Source organism: Hyposmocoma kahamanoa, unplaced genomic scaffold (genome assembly GCF_003589595.1).
Source record: "Hyposmocoma kahamanoa isolate Upper Pololo Valley unplaced genomic scaffold, ASM358959v1 76, whole genome shotgun sequence".
NCBI lineage: Eukaryota > Metazoa > Arthropoda > Insecta > Lepidoptera > Cosmopterigidae > Hyposmocoma > Hyposmocoma kahamanoa.
The window spans coordinates 2,885,025-2,898,757 of record NW_020653900.1 but is presented as its reverse complement, the minus strand read 5'-3'; the positions used below and the strand labels follow the sequence as shown (position 1 = coordinate 2,898,757).

The 13,733-nt window shown below is 33.6% G+C and overlaps 3 protein-coding genes across 3 annotated transcripts in view; 2 read left to right on the top strand and 1 right to left on the bottom strand.

Moving 5' to 3' along the window:
• Nucleotides 1-8,045, top strand: part of LOC113232591 (melanotransferrin) — a 26,400-nt gene extending 18,355 nt beyond the window's left edge. The window contains exons 11-14 of the mRNA XM_026467359.1: nt 2,130-2,273; nt 3,875-4,062; nt 5,746-5,905; nt 7,556-8,045. Of these exons, the coding sequence (XP_026323144.1) occupies nt 2,130-2,273; nt 3,875-4,062; nt 5,746-5,905; nt 7,556-7,826 (763 nt within the window). The 3' untranslated portion in view covers nt 7,827-8,045. The remainder of the gene's footprint in view (nt 1-2,129; nt 2,274-3,874; nt 4,063-5,745; nt 5,906-7,555) is intronic.
• Nucleotides 8,046-9,492: 1,447 nt separating this feature from the next.
• LOC113232648 (telomerase reverse transcriptase-like) lies at nt 9,493-11,616 on the bottom strand. Its single transcript, XM_026467422.1, has one exon. The coding sequence runs from the start codon at nt 11,614-11,616 to the stop codon at nt 9,493-9,495; it is 2,124 nt and encodes a 707-aa protein (XP_026323207.1).
• Nucleotides 11,617-12,071: 455 nt separating this feature from the next.
• LOC113232536 (glycerate kinase) lies at nt 12,072-13,648 on the top strand. Its single transcript, XM_026467295.1, has one exon. It carries the CDS (start codon nt 12,218-12,220, stop codon nt 13,646-13,648), a length of 1,431 nt encoding a protein of 476 aa, XP_026323080.1. The 5' UTR covers nt 12,072-12,217.
• The last annotated feature ends 85 nt before the right edge of the window (nt 13,649-13,733 follow it).

Sequence of the window (13,733 nt, the reverse complement as noted above, 5' to 3'; positions counted from 1 at the left end):
GCACCTTGTTCAGGATGCCAAGCTTGCGCGACGCGGTACAGATGACGACGATGCTTTGGTTTCTTCAGATTGCCTGTTTGTTTGCATATTTTGATGATTGTTGTTAACGATTATTTTGAGATAGTGTTGTTCTTGGAAGCGTACATATTATCGATATTCTGTTATTAAAATAATTCACTACGAGGTTTTTATTATTATTATTATTATTACTATTTAAAGTTTACGTACAATACCAATGTATAGATAGCCTATTTGCCTTGCCATCGTTCAGTGTCACCGCCTAGCTGACCGAGTGAAGGCGAGCGCTAACGTGTATAGAGCTCGTTTGACATGGCTTGTCACAACTCGCAGTCGCTCGTGACTGCTTGTCTCACTTCGGAGAAGTGTCGATTTTTCTGTACAAATCAAAGGCGCTCGGCCAATAGTAGTCAATTGACATTGTATAATCAGACATTTGCATGCTATTTAATATATGCAAAACATGTTTATACTAACACTGTCTCTCGTTACATCTCCTGTTATACCATGTTTTAAGCAAATAAACGTATAATAATAATATTATTATTGATATATACTGATAGATACTTTCATTTATTTCCAAAATTAAATGGAAGTATTAAAGATTCACTTAAATCAGTCACTGATATTAATTCTATAACAATGCATAAATACAAAAAAGCTTACACAATTTGGAATCTGTTCAAAAATTTCTCTATGAAAATATGAATCTTGAGGTTGGAAATGTCCTATACATTTATGTTTCAAAGTTTTCTCTTTTTTATATACTCTCAAATTACATTTTTTCTGTGCAAATTCACTTCGTAATATTTGAGTATTTGTAAATGCAAAACAATAAATTCGAAATTTCACGTGACATAAAAAGTGTCGTAAAATATTCCCAAATATAATATTGATCTACTTTAATTAAATGTTTGCATGTCGATAATGACTTATCGATAGATTATGGTACGACACTAAAGAAATCCGCCATTTGTTCGTTAAATTTTTGTTTATGCATGCACGTTTATTCCGTAGTTAGGGCAGCTCCTTTCTTTTGTTTTTTTTCCATCCCCTAAGACTCCGCCCAAGTATTTATTTAACTTTTGACATATGCATGCCTCCGAAGTTCCGTAATTATTGATGTACAACCATAAACAAAAAGATTCAAAACTTCCTGGACCCTTATTTTTTAATTTTAGAGGAACGACGTGCTGTTTAGCTCCGATATTTATCGAGCCAACAGATTATGTATCGGAGATTATTCAAAGTAGAAATTGGTACCTGTCTAATAAATTATAATGATTTTAATAAATTGTTATTGCTTATTATAATGAATCGTCGGATTCTTCTCCATATGAATGGGAATCATCATTAACATTAATTATGAATTCTTGAGTACACAAAATGTCAAACGCAACACCACGATCCCAATCAAACAACATCTTCTTTTTTGAACCCACTCACATTCACGATTAAGGGCGCGTTCAAATTAGCCGCTGTTAGCCGCGCTGCAGCCGCGCGGCGGCGGCCGCGCGACAGCCGCGTACTTGTCACTTTTCATACAATTTTTACAAGCGCTGCAAACGCGCGACGGCCGCGCGGCAGTCGCGCTGCTGCAGGGCGTCTAGAATTGTATGAAAAGTGTCAGTCGCGCGGCCATCATACGGCCGCCGCGCGGCTGCAGGGCTGCTGCAGCGGCTAATTTGAACGCACCCTTAACTTCTTCATAAATAAAATCGATTGTTATAAAAATATCGAATCGGAAACACATTAGGACGTCACTACTTGATTAGAATTCGAGTTGTCAAAAGTTAAATAAATGGTATAGACAAGATTCCTGTACGTTGGCTAAATCATCATTTTGTCGACCTATAATGATGGAGCTATAAAAAATTTTAAAAGTGAAGTTAATTAATAATGGCTTTTAGCGGATAGCGTTTTAGGCAAAGACAAAATTTTATGATTTCATTTAAATAATATAAAATAATTATCATTCATTTCTGTGTAAATTCATCATATAAATGTATAAATACGAAAAAAAAATTGTTCTGCTACTACGCTGTTACTATTACGTTCTATGTTTATCTCTAATATTTCGTCTGAATTACTTGAAATATATTTTTTATCAGGCCGTACGGCTGCGACGGCGCGCACGCAGCGGCGGAGTATTTCAGCAAGTCGTGCACGCCCGGAGCTCTCAGCAGCGAATACGTAGACTCGGGCACTGTGCCACACGACAACCTATGTCACCTCTGTCACGGTGCTTCCTTCAGGTGAGATATATGGCGTACCAACGACTCACACAATATCTTGCCCTTACAAAATAAATATCGCAAATGTCAATAAGCATTGATATAATGAATATGTTATACCCAAGGTGCGGAGAACTGGTGTCCGGAAATACTTCCGGCTGCGATGCCGCAGTCATTTTTATTCTATTTAACCATTCATTCTAGTTCTCGTGCTTGTATTCTTCTCGTACTTTCATACTTCATACAATATCATTATTTTATTCGTCTCTTTCACACTTTACCCGGTGGGACTGCCGCCTACACTACTTAGACCATCTACCTATTACACTTTTCTCGTTTCCCATTTGATTTCAGGAGGAAGGAGAAGGAAGTTTCAATAATTTACTCGTTTTCTTATTTTACAGTTCCATACCCTTATACCTATACTTCGTTTCAATCCATTTTAAATAAAAAGTAAACAAACAAATGACTGACTCGACCATAGACGATTTAGTGATGGCCAATTTTACTGCCAACTACAAATCACTTAATTAATTGAATGAATCGATTTGTTTAATTGAGTCATACTAGCAGCTTTCATTACATAATCTATAAAAACAAATTTAAATTTTTCCGAAATCTTAAGTTTAAATCCTCCTTTAAATCCTTACACTTAAATACTCGTTCGATTGCAATTGACGTTTTCGATTTACTAAACGATTTAAAAATATATATAAAAACTTTACTTGAATGAACTGAATGTTTTTTTTCATACAACACTATGCAATCATAGACTATTCATACATCTGTAATTAAAAAATAACCTCACTTATAATCCGACCGGATCGAAGGAATTTTTTCTAAGTGTTTTTTCTGAGTGTTCGATCTTTGTATTAATAATTATAACAAACTAGTGGAGTAATTTCACAAAAAAATAATTGAATATCAATTCAATAAAAATTTAGTTAACACAGTGAATAGCGACATCTCTCGCCAGGACTGGTAGCTGCAAAAGGTACTAACTGGGTGATAAATCTGTAATAGATTTGTCATAGATGGCGCTACGACTAAAAAGTCATTGAAAGACCAAGTACAAAGACACGACGCAAGCACATAGAGAAATTCGTGAGGTCCGTTGGTTCGTTCCGTGGCTTAGTTGGTATACAAGTAGGTTGGTATGCAAGAAGACGTCGCGTCGGTTCGTATCCGACCAGATCGAAGGAATTTTTTCTGAGTGTTCGATCTTTGTATTAATAATTATAACCTCACTTTTTTACTACCATTTTTCAAATAAGATTTTACGATATTATTCAAATTTATATTGTTGGAAAAATCGATGAGATATCAAACCAAAATCTTCGAAATATACGTTGAATACGTTATTCGATTTATTGAGTGATTACTTTAGAAATTCAACCAAACCGTTTTGTTTATATTTCGTTTAAAATGGACTGGAACAGACTATACTACATTCGTGTTCCTTATTATATAATACATGCTTTTCCTTATATCAATCCCGACATTATATTATGGTAAATATTATTAATAAATTTATTTATATCTCATAAATAAATTTATTATGATTATTTATAACCTACTCACCATTAAGCGTCTAATTATTTCATGTTGTTTTACAATTACAGACGTTGTCGCCGCGACGCAAGCGAACCGTACTACGGCCACGTAGGCGCAGTCCGTTGCATGGTAGAGGGAGGCGGCGACGTGGCCTTCGTACGACATACGGCACCAGCCGAGGTGTCCGGCGGAAGACGGCGCGAGTGGTGGGCAAGAGATTTATTGCCTGATGATTTGCAGCTCTTGTGTCCTGATGGTAAGATGTCACTAGCTAACATTTTTTTTACCCCGGGGAATCTGTACACAGATATTCCGGGCATGAGCGGACAGGGCCGATATTATGTGGGACTGGGCTAATGTTGGGTCATGGAAAAGTTTCCATTTTGAAAAAGTCATATTTTTCAAGAAAATAAATATTTTTCCGGATATTTTTCCACATTTGACGTTGACACTTGTCAAATGTTGAAGTTACTGTACGAAAACGATGGAGCCAACAAGTGGTGGTAGCGTGGTTGTTCGAGGTTTTTGGCTGTTGTGAAATCATTTTAAATCTCGTTTTTCTTATAGGTCCTTTTTAGCTACACAAGTTTGTTTCATAATTCACGCTAAATAAAACTTTAAAAGATATTTCTAAACGTAGAACATAATACGAGCCTTCGAAATTATATTTTTCAATTTTTTCAGGAGTTTTTCCGGAAAAATTTCCAATATTTGAAATTATTAGGAAAATTACCCAACAGTAGACTGGGTTGAACTTGAAGGGGAGCAGCCTGACCGCACTAAACCCCCAGGGTAATCCACTTTTCGCCGATGCGTAACGGACCGTGACATCGCTATAGCGTTTCATTACCCGCCGGTGGTCGTCGGTCTTCGGACCCTCTGAAGTTCTGTATAGTGTCACCCCCGGAAGACATCCAACGCGCGCACTAACCTGGGAACTCTCAACATAGGCGGCAGAACCACCCGTCCAGAGCCCGAGAGGTGCCCGTTATGGCTGTTGGGCCATTTAGACCGTTCTACTACGCCGGATTCGGTCCTGGGCATCAGGATCCCGTTCCGTCTCCTCTCTAGCTAACCATAACTGAACTCTGTAACATTCACATGTTACAATACATATAAACTCAACATGCTATAGTCTGTCTCTTTTGAAGACGGTTGACATTTGTGGGGTTGCCACTTTAATAAAATTTTAAATAGTTATGTAGTTGTTGTCGATAGTTAATATATAAAAAGACTATCAATTACTTTTTTATGTGAAATTACTCAACTAGTTTCTTATAATTATTAATACAAAGATCGCACACTTAGAAAAAAGTCCATCGATCCGGCCGGATTCGAACCGACGTCTTCTGGCACGGTTTGCTAGCGACGGTATAACAACAAACACATAGATATAAGAACACTGATGAAAATACATTATAGTTCAGTCGATATATTTTAACATGGTCTACCACTAAGTAATGGTATCCCATCACTGGTTCATGAAGTTTACATGTCAAGAGTAGGAATTTTTGTATTTCTAAATGCAGTGTACATATGTGTAAACTTACAAAGATTGACAATTCAAATGAACCTGTACTCAACAGTTGGACGAATAATGGGCTGTTGATTATTCAAATGAAACAAATTCCACTATTTATTCCTTATGCGTTACCAACATTCAGTCGATAATCGATAGAATATTTATCGACGGCAATCACTAGCTCGGGCAACACTTTTGCTTAATGAACTGTCATTTTACTCTATCTTTCAGAAAGACAAGACTATAGCATAATAATAAACGGTACCGGGACTTTCGCCATCTAAAGTGCGTATACGTGGACGAATGATTCTTTTTCCCCTGTACTTTTTGATCATTTATTTTTAAATATTGTGAAATAAACCTGCTGATGTGGTAATGTTTCTAAGACCGAATATATCAAATATGTACATATTCCAGGAACACGGGCGAAAATGCACGAATTCAAGCACTGTAACCTGGGCAAGGTACCGGGATCAGTTCTAATGGGAAGACCGAATCATACTGAGCTTGACACCTTCTCTAATCTCATGGTGTACGCTCAGCAGTTTTATGGCGCTATTACCTCGGATGAATTTAGGTATTTATAACTACATAACCTTTTACTACTACCATAAGTTTTTCCAGTGGCGTAAAACAATAATAGTAATAATAATATATTTGTCCACAAACATTGTTGTACAAGAACAAATTAATAAAAAATAGTACAAGCAACAAGTGCATAAAACGCGTCATTTTACCCGAGACACATATATCCACCTGACCCGCAGACGAGAGTCGATACTTAAGTCCAGGGTAAAATGGGTTTTATAAACGAGTTATACAGTCTGCTTTTCACTTCGATTGCGAGGAAATTAAACAACAATATTACAAATAAACGATTATTTAATTAAAATTTAATGTAAAATTACAACAATTAGACATATAACACGGATTAAAAAAATTAAAGTAAAGCTTTATTTTATAAATTTCTAGTGTGTGTGGCTGTTGGCGCAGGCGTCATTGCCTAGATCTTAAACGACGATTTTATTTTATGCAGCCTACGCCCAGCATAAATACGAACTTTAAGAGCATGAGAACTGAAAAAAACATTTCATCGCCTAAATTCGTAAACCTCTTAACAACCATTGATTTAACTTTCGAGTAGAGACAAAAAACTGAATTACTGGAAATAATTATATGACTATCTATGATTATACCTTTACTTTGTAACTGAAAAAAGGGTCTACAAAATTATATTTTAAGCTTTAATTGCCCAATATTGCGTTTGAAGAGTTAAAAAGAGATTATCTCCAAAAACGGAGTTACGTGGTCTTCAAATTTAACCGACGATAGGCTGGAGCCTAAACTAGGTTTACCCTGTGCTATAGGTCTCCAAGCCTCCACCTACGGATAAAATATTTATAATTGATTGCGACAAAAATTATATATGTAGGCGTAAAACAATGTATGTATATAGGGTGTCAGAAAAGGTTCGTCTGTTTATATCACAAAAGCAGAGTAACTCAAATACATTCTATTCTGTCAAAACAATTTTTTTAAGTAATTTCCGTATTTAAGAAATGTGTCGTGATAGTCGGGCCAAGCGGTCTAATGGTTAAAGACAGTGCTGAGAAGTTTCGTTCCTTTTTTAATAAAACTATAATTAATAATCTGTTTGTATGGCGCCATTATTGTTGGATGCCACAAATAAGTATTTTGGATTCTAACTTCCTGTTCCAGAATGTCACTATTTTATATCGAAATTCTATCCTGTTTTCACATTTTACTATTAACTAAAAAAAATTTAAAACATTTCACTTTGGACACTTGTCCAATATCTTAATTGCCTCAGGCATTCATTCTCGCCGGCATTGCGCCTTGCCCAACACCGTGACATATTGCTCGGCAGCTTCAAATGATTAATTTTTTAAAATAAAAATGAAAATAATTACTATTTCTTATTAATATTTCTTATTTACACCTTATATACCAACTATGCCATGATATTACTTTTAAGTCACCCTTTATAAAATTGATTGATTGTGGGTTTATTATGAAATCGAATTAAAAAATATACTAACGCTTACACAACACCCTTAAAAACATACATTTTCGAATATATAAAAAAGTGTGTGTATATATTATATATATATATATATATATATATATATATATATATATATAATCTTATCTGTTTTGTTAGCTGGTTATAACACCATTGTAAAAATGATTTCAAATATCTTCACAGCTTCAGCATGTTCTACTCGCAGTCTCCGTACTCAGACCTCATATTCAGCGACGCAGCTGTCCGTCTTAACCCTCTAAAACACAACCAACGTTCAGCAGAGATCATCGCTGGTAACGCTCTTCCCCGTGCTGCCAGAATCGTGTCCTGTGATGCCCCACAATCGTTGTACTACATTGCATCGGACCCAGATTTTTTGTCACACGCTTATAAAGTTAGTGTAGTTGGACATATTATTGTAATTGCCCTGTTTTTAGTTGTTTTATTACGATAAGTTAATGTCCTCAGTGATTTTGTCCAAGGGTTATTTTAATTACCCCAAAAGTGCTTAACACAATATTCAAAAAAATTTTGATAATAATATTTTTAATTTCCATACAAACCTGGATGCAGAAAAGTTGTTCTAAAATGTTATTATCAAATATTATATAATTTATGAATATTAAAAACTTATTTAATGAAAAGCATTCATCTAAATCACTCCTTTTTAGCTAAGTAATTTCGGAAAGTAATAGAATAATAGAATAAGTATATTATATATTTATAAGAAGTTGTTTTTTACAAGGATAGAATACCGTGTTCTTTGTTCACGGGGATTGCAAAAAGTAACCCTGTATGCTCGGCAGATAGTGATTTATGTATGCAAGTTTGTTTTAAAATGACTTAATCATGTCCTTGATGGAGGAATCTCTCTAAAATATCTCGACTAAAGAACTTCAATACAAGGTAATAAATTTCAAAAATCATCTTTATAAGATTGGCAATTTATTCATAATAAAAAATTGGCTCATGCTTAAAACAGTGCTGCGAAAAGTAATGCAATATCACATTACATTCTCGTAAAAATAATATTACAGTGTGATATCCCGTATCACTCTGTGCTAGCTTTGCTGGTTAGCAATATTACCATCACTAACACTACACATCACCTGTTCCGACATTGCTGCGACTGATACGCATAACTAGAGCAGGCAGATATATATTAAGCAGTGTAGACGAACTATTACATTTACAATTTCTAAGTAACGCAGACCATAGCAATAAAGCTAATACACTATTTAAAAGCATTTATGTAAACTTTATATTGTAAGTAATTGAAATAAAAAAAAACGGTATTGTGTCGGGTGTTTTTATGAGTGATCATTAATTTTAATGTGTGATACACTCGCGTGATATCGTAATGATAAATTATCACAATTGTAATGTTACTCGCATTACCTACACTTTTTCTATACGACTCTTGATGTCAAAAGTGAATACTGGCAAAATCCACTCTTTAGGTTTAACAAATAAATAAATAAAATTTAACAAATAAAACTTCCTACAATGTTTCTAAAAGAAAGAAAATAACATTAGCTCTCAAATTATATATTTGTAATCTCATTAAAATATATATATAACCGTCATTGTGAATAAAAACCGCCGAAGTATTTTAATAACCGGCAATCTATCTCACTACCGCTACACATGTCTCTCAACCCTGACATTGGCAAAATCGTCGCGCAAAACGACGGAGCCATAGACACAAAAGTTGAAGTTGAAGTTGAACAAGTAACTTGTTAGCCTTTGTGAAAGACATCATATATGTTATAGGCAGCTGAATTTCGTAGTGTAGAAATTAGAAATAAGATAAAAAAACTAGATTAAAATTTCTTGTAAATGACGTGCTAGATCTGATTTTTTTTATTTACAACTGTAAGTATCTTTTTATAGTTACATGAAACATATTTTATATATCCGTCCAATATTTTGTAATTGTGCCTTATATCTACTATTTTATTTTTTATATTTTTATTACTCTTTATTTACAAAATCTTTTATACTTTATTGTTTTACGTGTATCCGTCCATTGGAATCTCAATGACTGAATATTATTTTTAAATTAAAACTATAAGAAAGAATCAATTTGTTTTATTAAACAACCAGCACAAACTTAAATCTTACATTAACTTTTTATGATTATAACATTGGAAACCATCAGGCAGTGTACCAAAGGACTTGACTATAATTCTCAATTCTTGTCTTTTACAGATTTCTTTGATAGCTGCCTGTCGAATCTCCCCACTAGTTTCAATCCTACAAGCGTGATCTCTCCATTTTCCATACAGGCAATTTGATTTTGCAATTTCAGAATTTATTAGCGGCACCAGCCTACTACATTTAGGTGTGTCTTTTGCACATAGATACAATGCCTTAAAAGCTAAATATCTGAAGTGATTTATACAATACATAAATTGAAAATCTGCCGGTTTAGTCTTCACTAAAGTACCGATTATACTATTACTCAATTTGACGGCTACTCTCTTTTTGTATAACAAAATGTAGTGTTTCATTTCTTCTTCTCCGCATAAAATGGCTAATATAGTACAAAATTTATTAGCTGATAGGCAGAAAGTAGTAAAAATATGCTGCCATATTAACTCTTCGGAGTTGTGGATGAAGTTGAAAAGATGATTATTGATTTGTATTCCAGATTGACCAATTCGGTTTTCTAGAAACTTGTTTAAGTTTGCTAATGCCGAGGTAAAGGCCATCTTATAACACATTTGTCCAACAAACACATTATGTGCTCTGCTAACTTCTAACGTACTTGTATTATAACTATATCCAAGAAAAGTTATTATGTTACTCGACTTTATTGTTTCATGTTTAAAGTTAACAACTGTCTTTTCGTAATTTACATTTCTAAAATTAAACAGTGCTTGTAGAAACAGAAGAGCATCTTCCAACGAGTCTGTAACATAAAGATAGTCATCTACAACTCTAGTAAACAGTTTTATCTGTGATGTTAATTTGGTGAGATGTTCAGCAAAATAGATTTCATCAAGACAGGTATAGTATAATTCGGATAGTGCAGGAGAATACTTGTACCCTTGTACCAAACCCTCCATCCATTCAAAAACGGTATTTCCTGCACGGACTAATAATGGCTTTCGGAGTTCAGCCACAATTTCTTTATATTGTTGAGCAGCTTTCTTCTTGAAATAACTGTTTTTCTCAGTTTTCTGAAAATTTAAATGCTTTTCACACAAGAATTTCATCAGTTTTTCTTTGTTAATAGATCCAAATGCATTGCTGAGATCCGTTTTTATAAAATACAATGGTGGTTTTTTCAAATCTGACCAGTTCTGATAAAGTTTGTTATATTGTGATTCTATCTTGTTTTGTGACTTGCATGTTAATAGTTTTAAAAAATGTAATTTTTCTTTTATTTTATACTTTTCTGTTTTAGATTGCTGATCACTTTTATAACGTACTATGGGTCGGCAGTCTCTATTTGGTTTTAAAATTAAATGTAGCTTCGGAATATCTCTGTGTAGAAACTTTAATTTCGATCGCTCTCTAAGACTATAGTTTTTCTTCACCTTTTTGCCTATACAATAAGGATCAAATCGTTTCAGAACTTTTGAAAATATCATGTCTGAAATCTTCTTGTCATAAAAGCTTTGCCATTGATTCTTCCAGAAAAAATGTAGTTTGTTTTCATCAGAGTCCAATTTACATGTTGTTACGTAGAAATTCAAACAAATCATTGGTGATAGTATGAACTTTACCATCCAAATCAAAATGTTGTACAGGATCTTTGTTGATATATCTACTGTAAAGAAATTCCAAGGTCGTACAGTAAAATCCCACTTCTGTATAAAATGTTTTAATGGCATGTATTGACGTTTCATACTGAACACAACAGATTTAATAAATTTTTTCAACAGTTTTGTATTATTGGTGGTTCCAAAGAAATTTTTCGGTATTATTTCATTGAGTGCTGTCCAGCAACATGTAAAAATCAAAGATTTATTTACCGAAATTAACTTTTCTTCAGGTATTGAAGAAAAATCATTTTTAAAATTTTCTCTGGACTTATTGTGAACATTATTCCTTAAAATGGTTAGAATCTGTATTATTTCTGGAGATAATTCACCCATCAAACTTTTTCCGAGTATATGTTGAAGAAAAGGCTCGATGTCTTTATTCTTCGTTACATTGGATTTCAGTATGTTTCCAAAAGAACGTACATTTTGTTTGTTCACAAAGTATTGCGTAAAACAAATTGGTGCTTCCATAGTGTAATTAGTGTCTTATCGATCTGAATTAAAACTGTGCAGTGTAAAATAAAAGACGTACGCGACCCGTACCTCACGCTCAACTTTCAAATTTTCGCAAACATGTTGAAACTTGCTGCAGAAGCAACACAAAATTGCTACGTTTTGTTCTATGCAGCATTAACCGTAAAACTATATTTTTTGTTGTTTGTTTAAATACCTACATATACATAATTTCTTCACATCACATAATCTAAGGCTATTCATTTTACCGCATATACACGCTCACTCTAATGTTATTTTAGAAATATCTTTCTAATTTGTATTTTAGAATAAATTGGTAAAGGAATGTAGATTGACGTTTGTTATCAAAGGTTCAGGTTATACAAGGTTATTGATAATATCTGTCATTCACATTCTTTGATTCGTAAATAACAACTCATAACGTATTGAAATCTACAAAAAATCTTTGCCCATAAACCTACATTAATTTTCAACGTTAAACGTTGTTTAATTTCTTACATTGCTAATTTTGTATATAAACAAGCAGTCCAAAAACAAACAAAAGTGTTCTTAATAAATACGACCATTATTATTGGTATGACATTTAATTTGTATCAAAATGGCTCAATCAACAGTGAGAGACTTACTGCAAATATTCAAAAGTTGTGTGGCAGCAGTACTACCTCAAAATCTAATAAGACAAACTGTTAAATACAATCCTGCTAACCAAGAATTAACGATTGTCGATAGAACGTATGACTTACAAAAAGAAAACATTTACCTAGCCGGAACCGGAAAAGCGGTGCAACATATGGCACGAGAAATCGAGGAAATTCTAAATTCGAAAATTAAACGTGGAGTTGTGAGCATACCGCAAGGCAGCTTGAACCAGTATACAAATAAAATAGTGCAATATTTGGAAGGGGCTTCTAACAATTTACCTGATAAAAATGCCGTAAATACTTCTATAAAGATTAAAGAAATGGCTACAAAGCTTAACAAGGACGAGTTGTTATTAGTTTTAATATCCGGTGGAGGGTCAGCATTGCTGTCTTTGCCGAAGCTGCCAGTGACTTTAGATGAGAAAACTAGCTTGATTAAAAAGTTAGCAAATTCAGGTGCTGATATAAAGGAACTTAATACTGTTAGGAAAAAGTTGTCAGACATCAAAGGAGGCCAATTAGCAATAGCAGCTCAACCAGCTAAAGTGATATCTTTGATTCTTTCCGATATAGTAGATGATCCTATAGACTTAATAGCTAGTGGACCTACAGTGGAAAATACAGATGATTATTTAAAAGCTTTAAGTATTATAAAAAAGTACAATTTATATGATACTCTTCCGGAATCAATTAGAAAGGTACTTGAAAGCAAAGAGGGAGAAAGACAGTTTCCAAAGAACAATGTCAATAATTACATAATAGGTTCAAATAAATTAAGTATTAAAGCTGGTGTAGAGGAAGCAAAGCAACTAAATTATCATCCAATTGAACTCTCAAATTCTGTAACTGGATATCTTAAGGATATATCACGGAAATATGCAGTACTGACTAAGGTTTATTGTGAACTTCTAGAAGGGAAAACTAATATTGAAGTTACAAAAAGTAATATTCAATTGTTAAAAATTCCTGGATTAAACATTGAAAATATACAATTTACTGATAAAGATATTTGTTTAATACTAGGAGGAGAGATTACGGTTAAAGTTACAGGTAATGGGAAAGGGGGGCGAAACCAAGAATTAGCTCTACAATTTTCAAAAGATATTAATGATTTCAAAGACCTATTACACAATTTTGAAGTCTACTTTCTAAGTGCAGGAACTGATGGTATAGATGGACCTACAGATGCAGCTGGGGCTATTGGATATTTAGGCTTAATTGGCAATGCTGAAAAGGAAAATGTTGCTGTTGAAAAATTCATTTTGGATAATGATTCCTATAATTTTTATAAGAAGTTTCAGAATGGTTGCTTTCATGTAATAACTGGACATACAGGTACAAATGTTATGGATATACATTTGATTGTTATTAAAAGAAAAACCAAGTAAGATATTTGTTAATGTTCTTTTTTGTTCCTAAATTATTTAAAACAAAAATTGAGTTAAATTGGAAATGAAACTATTTTTTTCTGAT

Bases quoted from the DNA above. Each gene is read 5' to 3' on its own strand.
- LOC113232536 (XM_026467295.1), top strand. From the start codon at position 12,218: ATGGCTCAATCAACAGTGAGAGACTTACTGCAAATATTCAAAAGTTGT.
- LOC113232648 (XM_026467422.1), bottom strand. From the start codon at position 11,616: ATGGAAGCACCAATTTGTTTTACGCAATACTTTGTGAACAAACAAAAT.